This window comes from Diabrotica virgifera, chromosome 2, assembly GCF_917563875.1.
Source record: "Diabrotica virgifera virgifera chromosome 2, PGI_DIABVI_V3a".
NCBI lineage: Eukaryota > Metazoa > Arthropoda > Insecta > Coleoptera > Chrysomelidae > Diabrotica > Diabrotica virgifera.
The window spans coordinates 245,459,190-245,477,906 of NC_065444.1; the positions used below are offsets into that span (position 1 = coordinate 245,459,190).

Here is an 18,717-nt window from a genome sequence, read left to right on the forward strand (position 1 = left end):
GTGTATTTTTTTTGTTCTTCTTAATGGCGGTACAGGCTCGTTTTTTTAATATTGTATTTAATTACAGAGTAATTTCCACATATTAATATATTTTTCAAATTGGGCTCTGTACCGCCATTCTTTATTATATTACGAATACGTGTGCCAAATACCTCGAAAAAATATTCAAAATTACAGCCGCAATCTTGGAACGCGTTTTGGCTACCTGTTGATCGCTACTGTTTCCTCTTAACTTTTAAAACTTTTTCTATTAATTACTAAGTAGACTATGCATTTGCAATTTATTTTAAATTTTGCATTTGATTATTTGTGTTTAACTTCTTTATTGTTATTATTATTTTAAATACATTGACGATTTATGTAATTTTAGTAAACTGGATTTTTATTGTTTTGTTTTCTTGACTTTTTTAAGCTTTTTCGATAAAATTGTACAGTTTTTCATGACAATAAAGCATATTTCTGTTCTATTCTATTTTATATCTATATAAAATAAAAACAAATTAGAGGGAGTCAGTACAAATTAGAATGTCAGGAAAAAATTAGGTGTCAGGAAAAATTGGAGCCAATGTTGTGAGCCCTGACAGCCAGGTGCTTTTGTCAGAGCGTGTGTAGACGGTTTAAAGCAATGTTTGTGTGATTTAGATTGTGTGATTTGTATTAAAATAATAAATTTGGGAAACAGTTTGTAAAGCACCTAGTGAGTAAATAATTATTAGAAAGTTAATTTCAGGTCGTTTTGTAACGTGGCATTTGGCTTTATACAAAGAGTTTTGCTCTTAAGATAGTATTAATCTCCGCTAGTTTGTATTTCTTTATTTCATCTTTTGTTACAAAAGCAGATACCACACAATGTTTCGTCTAATCCATTAAACGTAATAAGAATTGGTGTTGAGTTCAAATATATTAGACTTATGCAATAAAAATCTATCTAGGTCAATTTGTAAGAAGCCTAAATATTCACCAATATTACGATCTAAAGTATTTAGTGGTTATATTTCTGAGTTATTCTAGTTGAGCACGTATATTTCCTCATATAAAACATGAGGTAGCCCATCTTGACTTTATAACACTGTTTAGAACCTCATAACTCCTAAATTTTATTTTCAAATGCCCATCACCACGACAGATAATGTTCTCGTATCGCATCATGGTATCATATCGCAGTTTATGCTAACAGTTTAACATGATATAAACACTACATATCGTGTACTATTTCCCATTACAATAATTTTATAGGCCCACTTACGTACGGAATGTCAGTGCGTGTTTAGGGCCAATTTCATAAACTTCCAATTCCTCATCAAGTGTGGTATGGTCGTATATCAACAGGAGGGATTTCGCGGCTACGTTTGTGCGGAAATAAAGTTGCAAATGACAAAATTACGTGTAATGACGTTATTAGTTTCAGATCGTAGGACCGTGTCATTTAAAAATTACTTTAACTACTTCGGACATGTTAATGATATTTCGGCAATTCTTTCGTGACAGGTGTGAAATATGTATTTCTGTACATGCAATTGATTATTCCAATCCATTAGTGCATATGGTACATTTAAAAGGATGTGCATTTTATTATTTATTTATTAAGCGCAACAGGCCTTGTAGGTCTAGGGCTAAAATGTTTATATTTCTTATTACATAAATAATAAATAACTTTATATAACTTCCATAACCTACAAATTTTATTTAATTACACTTCAGTCTGTTTATACACTCCTTCACCACCTCCCTCCATCTCCTTCTGTCCAATGCTAGTTCTGTTCATCTCTCAATGTTACTTTTCTTCAAGTCTTCATACACACTGTCCTTCCATCTTTTCATTGGTCTGCCTTTCCTTCTCTTTTTTATTGGTCTCCGTGAGAGTACCATTTTTGGCATTCGTTTACGTCCCATTCTCTCGATGTGTCCCAAATACCGTATTCTCTGTGCTTTGATCGTCGTCGTGATCGTTGGCTCTTGATATAATTCTTCCAATTCTTTATTGGTTTTTCTTCTCTACTGACCTTCTATTTTCACACCTCCATATTTGGATGTATTTGGACGTATTTGGATTTTAACAATGTGCGTAATGCTCCCTATTTTTTTATTTCCTTTAGCTATTCTTGCCTTTATCTCCCCTTCTTCTTGACCATTTTCATCTATTTTGGCTCCCAGGTAAATAATTTCTTTGGCTCTAAAACCAGTATGTTTTTTCTACATCTATTTGTACTATGATATGATTTTCTTTTTCTTTTTGCATCTCTCCCTGCATTTTAACCACCACTATATTAAAAATCTAGGTCTAAGAGACCCTGCAGACATTTACAAATGCTATTGGCAGTGCTTCTCAAGCGTTGGAGGCGTTAAAGTGATCGCTTATTCGCTATTCCGAAAACTATCGATGATTATGGATGCTGCTTTGTACTCCATGACAAATGGTGGGTAAATATACAATTTTGACCTTCTTCTTCTTTAAGTGCCATCTCCGCTACGGAGGTTGGCAATCATCATAGCTATTTTAATTTTTGAGGCAGCAGCTCTAAATAATTGTTTTGAGCTGCATCCAAACCATTCTCGCAGGTTCTTCAGCCATAAAAATCGTCTTCTTCCGTTGCTTCTTCTGCCATCTATCTTTCCTTGCATTATGAGTCGCAGGATGCCATACTTCTCTCCCCGCATCACATGTCCGAGATACTGTAGTTTTCTTTTTTTTATTTGTAAGTTCAACTTCCTTCTCTTTACCTATTCTTTTTAGTACTTCGTTGTTCGTAACTCTATCTACCCAGGAAACCCTCATAATTCTTCTATAGGTCCACATTTCAAAGTTCCACATTTCAAATTTCAATTTTGCAATTTTGATAGACAGGCTATATTATTATTCGGTGTTTTTTGGTCAATTTTGTTACTTGGGAGTGTCATTGACACAATTTATGCATTATTTTATCTTATAAATAATTACCTTTTTTGTGACAAAGCATTTTTGAAAAAATCCGTTTAAAGGACTATGTGCATAGATGTCAACGATCGTCTTATTTACAGATTATCATTGTATCAGTTGTTGGAGTTGATAGAAGTGACGATACTGATAAAGGTGGTGCAGATATGTATATTCAGCCTACTGGGGTAAATTTGGTCGAATCTGAGGAATACAGCGATGGGTACGACCAAGAATCGGGTGACATAAATCGTTTGCAAGAGGTATTTTGAACAAACCTTGCGAAATTTCATTTAAAAACGACTTTGATGACAATGAGGAAAATAATGCACACTTTCTGTTCCTTCACATAATTTATCAAGCAAAAATTCTTTGAAATGCTTTCTGTTCCTCCACATAAGTTTCCAAGAATAAACTCTTTGAGCGAGTCTATAAGACTTCCTTTGTCTATAAGATTTCCAAGAAAAATAATCCACTGCACCATCAAAAGCTAAATGTAAAAAAGCACATAATTAAAGAAACTCAAATTTGAATAATAATATATGTAGATGTTGATTTCCAAACCATACTTACTACCTTCCTTTGAGGCTCAGAATGCCGAGATTCCAGTAGATTTTTTCCTGCTTATCTTGTAAACAAACAATATTTAATACTAGAGTTTTCCAAACAAATAAACTGCTCGTCAAAAGTTAGGGATATAGAAAATTATGCTGATTTTCATATTTGATTTTTTCGCGAACAAACGGATTCCGCTATTTTTTTATTTTAGATTTTTCTTTAGTATTTACACAATTGTGAAAAGGCTTACTCAAACCTATTTTTTGTACTTATACTGGGTGAAAGAAAAGAAATGTTTTTCTTATGTTAAGTTTGAGACACCCTGTAGGGAGAACGAGGTACATATGTGAGTATATTATATCAGAATCGTATAATGTAGTCTTATGTTTTGTAAACATGTTGTTGTTTGAATGTCCCTGATATCTGTAGAAACAAAAAAATAGACGGTTTTGTAATTTAACATGTGTTTTAACCGAAACAAAAGTTTGAGACACCTTATAGGGAGAAAAATGCACAAAGGTGAGTATACCTCGATATTATGTTGTAGTCTCGTATTTTGTGAATATTTTATTTTCTTAATTTCTCTGATATCTTTAATAAGAAAGAAACTAGACGGTATTACTCTTTAATATGTGTTTCTATGTTTCACATAATGTGTGATGTGATGCATGTCGTCAGTTTAAACACATATTAAAGAGTAATGCCGTCTAGTTTCTTCACAAAATATGAGACTTAAAATGAAAAGTATTCACAAAATATGAGACTACAACATAATATCGAGGTATACTTACCTTTGTGCTTTTTTCTCCCTACAAGGTGTCTCAAACTTTAGTTTCGGTTAAAACACATGTTAAATTACAAAACCATTTTTTTTTGTTTCTCAAGATATCAGGGACATTAAAAAAAAACTTTTCACAAAACATAAGACTACAATACGATTTCGACGTATACTCACATTTGTACCTAGTCCTCCTTACAGGGCGTCTCAAAATTAACATAAGAAAAACATTTCTTTTCTTCCACCCGGTAGAAGTACAAAAAAAAGTTTAAGTAAACCTTTGCATAAGTGTGAAAATACTAAAGAAAAATCTAAAATAATAAAAAAAATTAGCGGAATCCGTTAATCTGTTCACCAAAAAATCTACTATTAAAATTCAGCAGAATTTTCTATATCCCTAACTTTTGACGAGCAGTTTATTTATGGCTTGCAAAAAACCAAAATATAAATTTTTAAAAAACCAATACAGAAGTAAAAACTTCGAGATGTATTCTGGTATAAAATCGTTTATTTAAAAACTAAAAAATGTCATCGAATGCAGAACGTTTTCGTTCTAAACAGGACATCTTCAGTGCCTAGAATGAAGTATTTCCACGTTAGATTAAAGCAAAAGGTTTAAAATGTGACTGTTAAAATGAAAAATGTGGGAATACTTACATCCTACCGAGTATTTTGAAACTAGCACACCGTAAATAGTGTTAACATCATCATATATGGTTTACATAATGTAATATGTTAAAATGTTATGACTACAAGTCGATGTTAATGGATAAAGTGGAACACATGCTAAAAGGGTGCCATGGTTCCCTGCTCGAAGATACTAGGTACTTGCCAATTCAATGGGCACAGACCAACTGAGAAATTGTGAAGTGGATATACAATTTGACAAGGGTGACATGACATGACAAGATAAAGCCAATTTTTGGTTAAAGTTTCATTTGATTTTGGATTTTTTAATAAAATGCCAAGGTTTGTCTGCAAAAATAATTTAAATTATTTGAATAATAAAATATACTGTAAAGTTTAAATTAGCAACTCTCTATTCCAGAATAACTTATAGATTCATTAAATTTAATGCAGATATATTACGTGGTTTAAGTTGTGACGTCATCGGATGTGAAATGACGAGATGAAAGTTGAGTTTGTTGAAACAAGGAAATACACTACATAATAAGATAATTAGACTTGCATGGAAAAACAAAGCTAAACAAGCCGAGAAAACCAGGATTTAAGAGTGTTTTTATGTGATGAAATGTTGGTTGCCTAAAAAGGCAAGCAGACAACAGGTTGAATGTAAACGGTAGAATATTGCAAGAAAACAGTATATATACAAAAGGTGGCTATTTATTGTGTTAAATTTATTATTATACTATTGTAATGAATAATTATGTCTGTTGAAAGTTGGAAAATAGTTGTTTTTTTTTTTTTTTTTTTATTAACAAAAATCGCATCAGCCAAATTGGCTATTAGCGAAACAATAGTGGTGAACAATAATTTTTATTACATTTGTGTTTTTATATATTGTATAAAATGTTAATTGCACTTAGGAACCTCTTTAAATTTGACATATTGCACTGTAGGCCTAAAATGTCACTCAGTTTGTTTGGTATATTGTACAATATGCGCTTTGGCGTTAATGCTGCGCAATTCTCCAATAAATGTTTGATTGTTAACTTTTCTTCACAGTTGTCACATCTTGGTTCTTGTTTGTAGGAAAACACATGACTATTAGTTAATCGCGTATGACCCAATCGGAGTCGCGTTAATATTACCTGGTCTCTCCGACTTGTTGGTAATGTTGGCCAGGGTTTTATCGATTTTTTAATTTCGCGTAGCTTGGCCGATGACACTTTCCACTTTTCTTCCCACATATACCGCACTTTACGTTTGACCGCCGCTTTCACATCCGCACTCGTAAATGTTTCAGTACACTCCGCACTATCACTAGTTGCAGCTTCTTTTGCAGCGTTGTCTGCCTCTTCATTTCCTTGAATTCCAATATGGGATGGTATCCAGAGGAATATGATAATTTTTCCATTCAGTTGAGCGGTATGAACTTCTTGTTTTATTTTGATGACCAAAGGATTAGATGGGTAGACATATTGGATTGACTGTACCGAACTTAGAGAGTCTGTGAGTATGATATATTTGGTATTACTGGACGCATTGACAGCAAGGGTGGCCTGGTATAGAGCGTATAATTCAGCAGAGTAAATAGAGTACTCTGAAGGGAGTTTGTATTTATTTGTTGATGTTGGGGTTATGACTGCAGCACCAGTGCCTTCATTTGATTTAGATGCATCGGTGTATACTTGTGTATAATCCTTGTAATTGCGGAGTATATCATTGAAGGCGGATTTGATTAACTGTGGGTTTGTTGAATGTTTATCGAAAGAAATGAGGTGTGTTAGGCACTGAGGGTTCTTTATTTGCCACGGAGGAATTGAGGACAGTTTGGAAGGAAAGCATTCTGGGAACGCATAGTTTATTTGATTTAAGTAGCTTCTAATTCTTGCGTAGAAGGGTTTGGCCGTTCTTGGTTTATTTATGAAGAGATTTGGGAACTTTTCTGTAAAACAATTTTGTATAGTAGGGTTTTTTGAGTTACACCTGATTTTCGCGGCGTATGCTACACTTAAATAAACTCTTCTGTCTTCTAAGGAGGGTTCTCCAACTTCACAATACAGACTTTCGATTGGTGTTGTGCGAAAAGCTCCAGATATTATACGTAAAGCGAGATTGTGAAGACTGTCAAGTTTTTTCAGCAGCGTCTTAGCCGCTGTAGAATACACAGTAGACCCATAATCTAATTTTGATCTGATTAATGTTCTGTATAACATTAAAAGTGTTTGGCGATCCGCACCCCATTCTTTATTGGCCAGAGTTTTTAGAAGATTTAGTCGCTTGTGACAAGATAACATCAGATTTGTTATATGAAGTTTCCAGCTTAGGGTTTCTTCGAATGTCATGCCCAAGAACTTAATTGACGTTGCACGCTTTAGGTTTTCATCACATAGTCTTAGGTTGGGGATATTTGTGACGTTTATCTTTGAAAACAGGATGAAGCGAGTTTTTTCAGCGGAAAAACAGAAACCTGTTTTTTGTGACCAGATTTCTAAGTCTTGTATAAAGTTCTGTGTATGACGAAATATATTTTGTATATTTTTACCTTTGCAGAAAACTACAAGATCATCTGCGTAGACTCGTGCCTTTACAGGCGATTTTAGGTTTTTGAGGATATCATTGATTGCCACTATGAAGAGAGTAGGACTTATAACCGAGCCTTGAGGGATACCATTTTCTGGATACATTATATCTGATGTTATGTTATTTGTCCTAACTCTGAAAGTTCTATTTTGAAGGAAATTTTTAATAAAGAATAGGCTGTGACCTTGAATGTTCCAACTATGTAATTTTTTTTATTATATAGTCGTGCCAGGCTGTATCGAAAGCTCTTGATATGTCAAAGAAAACCGCTAGACATTTACCCCCTAGTGCAAATGCTTCAGAAATGTCACTCTCCAAATCTATGATATTATCTATAGTTGACCTTTGGTCTCTAAAACCACTTTGTTCTGGAATAATCAAATCTTGTCTCTCCAAGTGCCATCTTAGTCTATTGTTAATAATCTTTTCTAGTAACTTACACATGGCGCATGTTAAAGATATCGGTCTGTATGACTCGGGACTTGTCTTAATACTATTAGGTTTTTGTATAGGTATTACTATGGATTCATGCCATTTTTCAGGAAATTTGTGTTGAAGCCAAATAATGTTAAACAGATCTAGAAGTTGTTTGTGAGCGCTCGGTGGAAGGTGTTTAATAAAAATACTAGGAATATCGTCCGGGCCAGCGCTAGTTTCTTTAATATTTGATAATGCTTCCGTATACTCTAATTGAGAAATGGGTAAATTTAACGGTTCATCTGTGTTAGGAGTAATGCTAATTTTCTTATTTTCTTCATGTTGTTTGTAATTAATGAAAGATTTTTTATAATTAATATTACTGGATCGGTTTTTGTATGTGTTAGCAAGGATTTTAGCAATCTCAGTATTACTAGTAACTGCCTTTCCATTTCTCTCGAGGCTTTTGATATTCTGATTGCTGTTTAATCCAGATATTCTTCTGACTTTGTTCCATACTTCAGTCATGGGAGTGTTTGCATTTAACGTTGATACATATTGAGTCCATGACTGGCGTTTGGCATTTCTAGTTGTCTTCTTGGCTATTGCACGTTGTTTTGTATATTCAATTTTATTCTCGAGAGTCTTGTAGCGCTTGTATTTGTTAAAAGCTCTTTTGCTAGATTCGACTGCTGTTTTGCATTCATGGTTCCACCATGGGACGGGGTTGCGTTGTTTTATGTATGAAGTTTTTCCTATTGCTCTTTCTGCTGCTTCTGTGATAATGGTAACAATGTTCTTAAGGGTCTCGTCTATATTTGAGGTGCTTTTAAATGTGGTCATACTGCTTTCGACTAAATTTGAAAAAAGATTCCAGTTAGGTTTTTTTAAATTCCATTTTGGGGTAAATGTCCGTCCACGTTGGTTTTTGTTGTTATGAATAAAAATTGGGTAGTGATCACTGTTATACAAGAAATCCAGCCTATCCCAGGTGAGCTGTGGGGTCAGACCTGGTTCGCATATCGTAAGGTCTATACATGAAGATTCACCGTTCTGTATATTAAATCTAGTGGGTCTGCCGTCGTTTAAGACTGAAAGGTTGGACTGTTCAAATATCTCTTCCAGCAATCTTCCTCTGGTATTTATAGTAGAAGAGCCCCATGAAAAGTTGTGAGCATTAAAATCGCCCAAAATAAGCCTGGGTTGGGGAATTTGTTGTAAGAGTTCAGTTAATGCTTCTGAGTCTACTTGCGTTGATGAAGGTAAGTATAAGTTACAAACGTAGATATTTGGACTCGAGTTAACTTTAATGCAAATTGCTTCTAGATTAGTTTGGAGAGGAACTACTGTAGTTTCAATTGACTTTTTTACAAAGATAGCTACTCCACCACTGGCTTTATCTTGGTTAGTTCTGTTTTTGCAGTAATTTTTAAATTTTTTTAAAGCTTGTATGTTTTCATTTTTGAAATTAGTCTCCTGAAGACAAATTATATCTGGATTGTGTCTGGATAGAATTATTTGGAGCATTGGAAGGTTATTATAGAAACCGTTAATGTTCCACTGCAAAATTGATGAGAAGCCCATTTATAATAAATAAAACTGAAATTTGGGATTGTCACAGAAGTTCATGACTCTATTCTTGAGAAAACTCACTTTCAGTCTCTGATGCCTCAGTATCCGAGTAAGCCATCTGTAAATGCTTCAATAGTTTCTTTCTAATTTTTGTACATCTAGCTTTAATCGATCTTTGTTTGAAATACGGGTATATTGCTGTTAGCATTTTCACTAAAGCTTCAAATTCGCTAGTGTAGTTTTTTATGATGCTGACTGGGTCCTGTGCACCATAAACATTTTCAAATAGATCGGATATTTGATCAAAATCAAGAACAAATGAAGGGTTTTGCTCTGAGATGAATGCCTTGGTCGGTTCCATGAGTACGTGAGTTGGAGTCTTTCCCTTACTTTTCTTTGGTTTTTTAGCTGGAGCAACATTAGGTTTAACAAATGGTTCAAGACTTTGGTTTTCTGAATTATCATCTTGCGCTAGAGGAGGTGTAACAATGTCATCCAAACTGCGTTTTGAGCTATTTTGTGTGGACTGGGTTGTATCTATATTGATAATTGGTTGTGAGGTTGGAGTTTTTGAGGGGTTGGTTGAAAGTATTTCGGAAGGTATGGGTTGCGAAGATGATTGGGAGTGGGGGTTTTGGTTATAATTTTCAGAAACTGATTCTTGGATTGTTTTGCAATTTGCTGCAGTGTGGCCTGGCCTTTTACATGAAAAACAGATCAAGGAATCTTGTTCAAAATAAATTCTATAGTTGGTGTTATCATAATTCATTAATATAGATTCATGTATTGGGGCAAGCGGTGGTGTGATAAAGATTTGTCGTCTAAAACTATAAATGTGGTTGAATTCCGGCAAACCGGCGCTTATCTTGAGAAATGACATGGGAGACATGGGTTGAAGGCCCAATTTTTCAATTTCTTGAATTAATACAGCATGCGGTATGGAGGGACAAGCGTTTGACAGAATTAGCCTTTGTGATGGAGTGATTAGTTTGCGTGCTTGGACTTTTTGGTTATTAATTTCTATGGATCCTCCATAATTATTCATGAAATTTTCAACAACATTTTTGTTTGCAAGGTACATACACACTCTGTTGTTAGAAAGCCTTGAGGAAAATAGGATATTTTTGGGCTCGATCAACTTTCCTAGTGAAATCAGATAATCTTGAAGTTTAAGGTTTTCAATGGATGGGAATACAATGGCTTGTTCTTTTGTTGGAAATTGTTGTTCAATCAAAGCAGTAGAATAAGTTTTAGTAGTGTTTTCCATTTGGGCGCTCCTGTAGTCAGAAGTCCCGGCAGTCGGATTTGACATATTTTATTTATTATTCAAAACTAAGTAAATCCTGAAATACGGACCTGTCTTACAACAGGTGATTTTATCATGTCGTTATAGATAACGAATAAACGTGTTTAAGGTTTTTTGTATCAAACCGACTTCTGATAAATAATAAATTCCAGTGAAATAACTTGGCTTTATATAATTTTAAAGAGTACTTACGTACAATAATTGAACGCACTATAATACACTTATATATGCGAAAATAAAATTTTTTTACTCATTAGCTACTATCTAAAATAACTATTTTGTTTGGAGCTGACAAATACGCACCAACTAGTATACCTGCCAGGACCGAACTCCGGAAAATAGTTGTTAAAAAATTAAATAACTAAAGATTACTGTTAGTGAGGTAGATATATGTGTGACGGATATGATTGTATATAGTATTGTGAAATGAATGAGAGTATGTAATAATATAATAAAATTAAACTATGTGACCTAAAGTCTAATTCATCTTTATGTAGTTTTGAAAGGACTGAATGAATTGAAAGTAATGTATCTTGATATTCCACCAACGTGGAATAGTGAATAAAATAATTAGAATGAGAGCTACCAATATAGGTCAAATTGTGTGTTGGTGTCAGTATGTAAAGAAGAATCTAAATTGAATGAGTATATGAAATAGAAAAGTATGAGATTGATTTCTATTGGTGATAGTGGAGTGAACAGACTGAACTAAATGAAATATATTTAAGTGCACAAACTTTATGAACGTATGTGATTGTAACTGAAATCAAACAAATGAAAAATGTGAAAAATTTTTTTTTTTTTTTTTTTTTTTTATTTTAAATTGGGATAAATGGATATTGGAAGTTGCCTGATACGAATGGAAATGAAAAGATAGATGAAAAAAGAAGAATAGTGAATGCAATAAAACTTAAATGTTATAATCTGAAAGAAGTTTGACTGAATGGGTCGTAATGGATATAGGTGTGCAGTATCCTATTGTTAAGTAAAGTCTAAGAATCTAAAAAGAAAGAAGTGACAGAATGTTACTAAGTAAGGAAAGTGATATATATGACAGACCAGAGAGATTGGATGTATGGTGTTATTTATTATTGTAAGCGGAGATGAGAAAAAAAAAAAAAAAAAAAAAAAAAAAAAAAAAAAAAAATGAGTAAGTAACATAACAGGCAACAGGATAAGGGAGTGTGAAGAACATTCCAAAGAGACAATAAACCAGACCGATTTAAGGATTAATAATAATAAGAGGCATTTAAATAAATTATGAAAGAAGTGGTGAGATGAGATATAGAGGACCTGAAAAAGAGACAGAGACACAAGGTCAGAACAGAAATGAATAGGAGTGGAGGAAAATATGAAGGATAGGAAAATAGAAGAATCAAAACTGTGTTAGGGATGGGATGGTGGGGGAGGCAGCCATGAAGTTGAAAAGAAATGCAAGTTGAGATATGTGTTAATGGGTGATTAGTATGGAAAGAGAAGACTGTTAAACTAGTGGGGTAGTGGAAAAAGAGGGGGAGGGGGAAATGGAGAATAGGAGTATAGGGGAAGGGGGGTGAGAGGAATAATGAGAGAAAACTAGGGTTGGATTAAGGGAATAGTTGTCGATGGATAGGAGTGAAAGGACGATTTAAAGTTGTTTGACGATTAACGCAATTGGGGCTGGTCCTCATGTCTCTGGAAATCTCGAGGTCCTCGTACAAATCCAGGCGTAGATTGTTTCTGTCTTGGATGTTATGAATTAATTTAACACCATCAGGGATGTCAAGATGATGATTATTAACTTTCAAATGATGGGAAAAGGCTGATGTAGTGTCTCCTTTAGAATGTTCAGCAGATCTGGTTGAGAGTGATCTGTAAGTCCTGCCGATGTAAGAGGCATCACAATCAGAACAAGTCAGTCTATAAACACCACTACGATTCATATAGTGTATTGTATCCTTAGTATTTGTCAAAAAGTGGCCAAGGGTATTTCCAACTTTGAAAGAAATATGTATATTCTCAGAAGAGTTAGATACAATACGTTTAATCTTTTCAGATAGATGTGGGTTATGATATGGTAGTGACCTGTAAATAGCAGAAGATGAAGATGACTGATGGAAAGCAGAATTTTGAAGCAATTTAGATTCTCTTTTACGGATGAGTTTATCTATTATAGAGGGATCGTAACCATTGTTGACAGCTATTTGTTTTATAATGTTGAGTTCTTTGTTGAACGAATCTGTTGACATAGGTATAGAGAAAAGTCTGTGTATGAAGCTTCTGAAAGCTGCTAGTTTGTGTGATAGAGGATGATTAGAGGAAAAGCTGCTAGTTTTCCTCTAATCATCCTCTATCACACAAACTAGCAGCTTTCAGAAGCTTCATACACAGACTTTTCTCTATACCTATGTCAACAGATTCGTTCAACAAAGAACTCAACATTATAAAACAAATAGCTGTCAACAATGGTTACGATCCCTCTATAATAGATAAACTCATCCGTAAAAGAGAATCTAAATTGCTTCAAAATTCTGCTTTCCATCAGTCATCTTCATCTTCTGCTATTTACAGGTCACTACCATATCATAACCCACATCTATCTGAAAAGATTAAACGTATTGTATCTAACTCTTCTGAGAATATACAATTTCTTTCAAAGTTGGAAATACCCTTGGCCACTTTTTGACAAATACTAAGGATACAATACACTATATGAATCGTAGTGGTGTTTATAGACTGACTTGTTCTGATTGTGATGCCTCTTACATCGGCAGGACTTACAGATCACTCTCAACCAGATCTGCTGAACATTCTAAAGGAGACACTACATCAGCCTTTTCCCATCATTTGAAAGTTAATAATCATCATCTTGACATCCCTGATGGTGTTAAATTAATTCATAACATCCAAGACAGAAACAATCTACGCCTGGATTTGTACGAGGACCTCGAGATTTCCAGAGACATGAGGACCAGCCCCAATTGCGTTAATCGTCAAACAACTTTAAATCGTCCTTTCACTCCTATCCATCGACAACTATTCCCTTAATCCAACCCTAGTTTTCTCTCATTATTCCTCTCACCCCCCTTCCCCTATACTCCTATTCTCCATTTCCCCCTCCCCCTCTTTTTCCACTACCCCACTAGTTTAACAGTCTTCTCTTTCCATACTAATCACCCATTAACACATATCTCAACTTGCATTTCTTTTCAACTTCATGGCTGCCTCCCCCACCATCCCATCCCTAACACAGTTTTGATTCTTCTATTTTCCTATCCTTCATATTTTCCTCCACTCCTATTCATTTCTGTTCTGACCTTGTGTCTCTGTCTCTTTTTCAGGTCCTCTATATCTCATCTCACCACTTCTTTCATAATTTATTTAAATGCCTCTTATTATTATTAATCCTTAAATCGGTCTGGTTTATTGTCTCTTTGGAATGTTCTTCACACTCCCTTATCCTGTTGCCTGTTATGTTACTTACTCATTTTTTTTTTTTTTTTTTTTTTTTTCTCATCTCCGCTTACAATAATAAATAACACCATACATCCAATCTCTCTGGTCTGTCATATATATCACTTTCCTTACTTAGTAACATTCTGTCACTTCTTTCTTTTTAGATTCTTAGACTTTACTTAACAATAGGATACTGCACACCTATATCCATTACGACCCATTCAGTCAAACTTCTTTCAGATTATAACATTTAAGTTTTATTGCATTCACTATTCTTCTTTTTTCATCTATCTTTTCATTTCCATTCGTATCAGGCAACTTCCAATATCCATTTATCCCAATTTAAAATAAAAAAATTTTTCACATTTTTCATTTGTTTGATTTCAGTTACAATCACATACGTTCATAAAGTTTGTGCACTTAAATATATTTCATTTAGTTCAGTCTGTTCACTCCACTATCACCAATAGAAATCAATCTCATACTTTTCTATTTCATATACTCATTCAATTTAGATTCTTCTTTACATACTGACACCAACACACAATTTGACCTATATTGGTAGCTCTCATTCTAATTATTTTATTCACTATTCCACGTTGGTGGAATATCAAGATACATTACTTTCAATTCATTCAGTCCTTTCAAAACTACATAAAGATGAATTAGACTTTAGGTCACATAGTTTAATTTTATTATATTATTACATACTCTCATTCATTTCACAATACTATATACAATCATATCCGTCACACATATATCTACCTCACTAACAGTAATCTTTAGTTATTTAATTTTTTAACAACTATTTTCCAACTTTTAACAGACATAATTATTCATTACAATAGTATAATAATAAATTTAACACAATAAATAGCCACCTTTTGTATATATACTGTTTTCTTGCAATATTCTACCGTTTACATTCAACCTGTTGTCTGCTTGCCTTTTTAGGCAACCAACATTTCATCACATAAAAACACTCTTAAATCCTGGTTTTCTCGGCTTGTTTAGCTTTGTTTTTCCATGCAAGTCTAATTATCTTATTATGTAGTGTATTTCCTTGTTTCAACAAACTCAACTTTCATCTCGTCATTTCACATCCGATGACGTCACAACTTAAACCACGTAATATATCTGCATTAAATTTAATGAATCTATAAGTTATTCTGGAATAGAGAGTTGCTAATTTAAACTTTACAGTATATTTTATTATTCAAATAATTTAAATTATTTTTGCAGACAAACCTTGGCATTTTATTAAAAAATCCAAAATCAAATGAAACTTTAACCAAAAATTGGCTTTATCTTGTCATGTCATGTCACCCTTGTCAAATTGTATATCCACTTCACAATTTCTCAGTTGGTCTGTGCCCATTGAATTGGCAAGTACCTAGTATCTTCGAGCAGGGAACCATGGCACCCTTTTAGCATGTGTTCCACTTTATCCATTAACATCGACTTGTAGTCATAACATTTTAACATATTACATTATGTAAACCATATATGATGATGTTAACACTATTTACGGTGTGCTAGTTTCAAAATACTCGGTAGGATGTAAGTATTCCCACATTTTTCATTTTAACAGTCACATTTTAAACCTTTTGCTTTAATCTAACGTGGAAATACTTCATTCTAGGCACTGAAGATGTTCTGTTTAGAACGAAAACGTTCTGCATTCGATGACATTTTTTAGTTTTTAAATAAACGATTTTATACCAGAATACATCTCGAAGTTTTTACTTCTGTATTGGTTTTTTAAACTATGGTATACAGCCAACTATTGGGATTTTCCCATTGATTTTTTATATAAATTTTTCTCTAGACGAGCTTCATCTTATATTTGGTGCTATGTTACTTAGCAGGTATGCAAAATATCCCAATAAACATATGTTGTGTAATTCTTCTGACGATATTCCTATTACTCTAAAGAATTGTATGTGTCTAAATCGATTTAACTTATAAGACATTAAGATTTCAATGATAACAGGAACATTGAACAAACCGATAAGTTGTTCGAACTTAGATCAATTATCGACACTTTGAATAAAAACTTTGGAACAGATGGGGACTTAGATGAACATTCATCCATATTCATATTCTTGTTCATATAGGTAGTCCTTTTAAACGGATTTGCTTTTTTTTTAAAAACTCAGAAAAAAATCAGCCTACGTAATATTTTTGTTTAATTTATACTGATGTGCTTATGGATTTTTTTCGCAATTTAAAATTATTTTTCACTTTTCTCCTCTCTATGAACTAATGGGCTAATCAGGCTCATTTTCTCAATTTCCATAATTTGTGATTTGTGGCACCTTTAAAAGGTTATTCAAAAATCACACAAACTTACGGATTTATATATTATAATGATGTAGATGATATAGGTATAATCTACCATCAGGAACAGCCGAGATCTTTCAGTAAGATGTATTACAAATAATAAGAACAGCCAAACCACCAAAAAAGACAAGGGCAACGCTACGGTAATAATGAATATGTAATGCAATCGTGCAAGTGTAAAGTGTCAAGACCACCGACTGATAAGTCTGATGAGCTATTCCTTAAAAATATTCCTCAAAGTTCTTTAATACAGAATCTCCACAAAATGCGATAAGGTTATTGGTTGCTCACAATTTGGATTTCGAAAAGGCCTGGATACCAGGGGAGCACTAGTTGCAACCCAAGTGCTAGCTCAGAACTGCTACGATCAAAGGAAAGATGTAATGATGTGATTTATGGATTATGAAAAAGCCTTCGATCGAGTACAACATCATAAACTCGTACATATATTAAAACAACTCGACATAGATCAAAAAGATATTCGCTGCATAGAAGCTCTTTACTGGAATCAAACAGCTGTCGTCAAGGTGGATAATGAAACAAGGCAAGCTCCAAAAATTCTCAGAGGTGTAAGACAGGGATACGTTTTCTCTCTACTACTGTTGAATCTATATTCAGAAAGTATCTTCCAGGAAGCTCTTGAGGAATGCGAAAGCGGCATCAAAATAAATGGTACCTGGGTCAATAATATACGATATGCGGATGATTCAGTCTTAATAGCAAACAATATAGAAGACCCCCAAAACATTCCTAATAAAATTGGAGAACATAGCGAGAACATGGGACTTAGCATCAACATAAAAAAGACGAAGTTTCTCATAATCAGCCGTCAATTATGTCAACATCAAAATGCAAGACTAGTATATAACAACCAAGATGTAGAGCGCGTAAGAAAATTTAACTACCTGGGAACCTGGCTATGTGAGGACTGGATGTCGGATATGGAAAATAAATGTCGGATAGAAAGGGCCAGAAGTGCATTCATGAAATTCAGAAACGTCTTTACGAACTCTGACTTTGACCTGAACCTAAGACTAAGATTCACGAAATGCTATATATGGTCGGTGATCCTATCTGGCATTCAAGTATGGACTTTAAAATAAAGACAATGAATAAGCTAGAGGCATTTGAGATGTGGATTTATCGACGAATCCTTAAAGTTCCTTGGACCGCACGAATAACAAATGAAGAAATCCTGAGAACAATTGGTACATAACGACAACTGCTACACACAATTAAACAGAGAAAAACGGCACACCTGGGGCACCTAATTAGAAATGAAAGATACCAGTTTCTGCAAACCTTAATTGAAGGAAAGATCGAAGGAAGAAGGGAGTGGGCAGGAAGAAAATCTCATGGCTCCGTAATGTCAAACAATGGACAGGACTAAGAAACATAGGAGACCTAATACATACTTTACGGGATACAGAAAAATGGTCAAACGTGATAGCGAACATCCATTAGCGGATTACATAAGAAGAAGAAGAATACAAGCGTCAAATATCGAGAACGAACAGCAGTTCCTGCTCACTCCACGAGAAAAGTCATCAAAATGTCCAAAACTTTACGGTTTACTCAATGTACATAATGTAGGGTTACTATTATGACCAGCAGTCAGCTCTATGGGATCAGCCTTACAACCACTGACAAAATTTCTGGATGACTAGCTACAGCCTTACCCAGAAGAAGCAGACTATAACGTCAAGAACGAAAAACACTTTATAGACCAAATATATGTCATTACTCTCGAGCCTGGATACTTGTTAGTTACCCGTTGTCCTAGGTGAGCGACGGAAAACGACGCGACGCGATGCGATGCGTTGCGATGCGATGCGACCAGTAATTCACGCGACGTGTGGCTTATGTAGCGTCGCATCGCGTCGCTTTCCATCACTCAAACCAGGACAAACGTGACGATGTCAATTCTTCATTCCTATTCTTAAGTGTGGGGAAGTATATGGCAGTGTTACTAGAAAATTCATATTTTAAATACTTAGCTAAAAAATTCCATAAACGAAAAAGAAAGACAACAAATGTCATATATTTAGAACGAGTAAATTTGGAGAGTTTAATCATTTATATCCGAAATTAATGAAATAATCCACGTTGGTTTAAAGAGTATTGTGGCTTATTCACTTTCGATTATATCATTGCAGCTGTTAAACTCAGTATTAATAACTGAGCTAT

The 18,717-nt window shown here is 34.1% G+C and overlaps 2 protein-coding genes across 3 annotated transcripts in view; one reads left to right on the forward strand and one right to left on the reverse strand.

Annotated features, from left to right (window-relative positions):
* Positions 1-18,717, forward strand: part of LOC114326742 (neurotrimin-like) — an 880,435-nt gene that overhangs the window by 125,249 nt on the left and 736,469 nt on the right. The window lies entirely within an intron of this gene.
* LOC126879844 (uncharacterized) lies at positions 5,671-11,021 on the reverse strand. The gene is made up of 2 exons (XM_050643141.1): positions 10,980-11,021; positions 5,671-6,445 (listed from the first exon to the last, which is right to left on the reverse strand). Exons 1-2 carry the CDS (start codon positions 11,004-11,006, stop codon positions 5,765-5,767), a joined length of 708 nt encoding a protein of 235 aa, XP_050499098.1. The 5' UTR covers positions 11,007-11,021; the 3' UTR covers positions 5,671-5,764.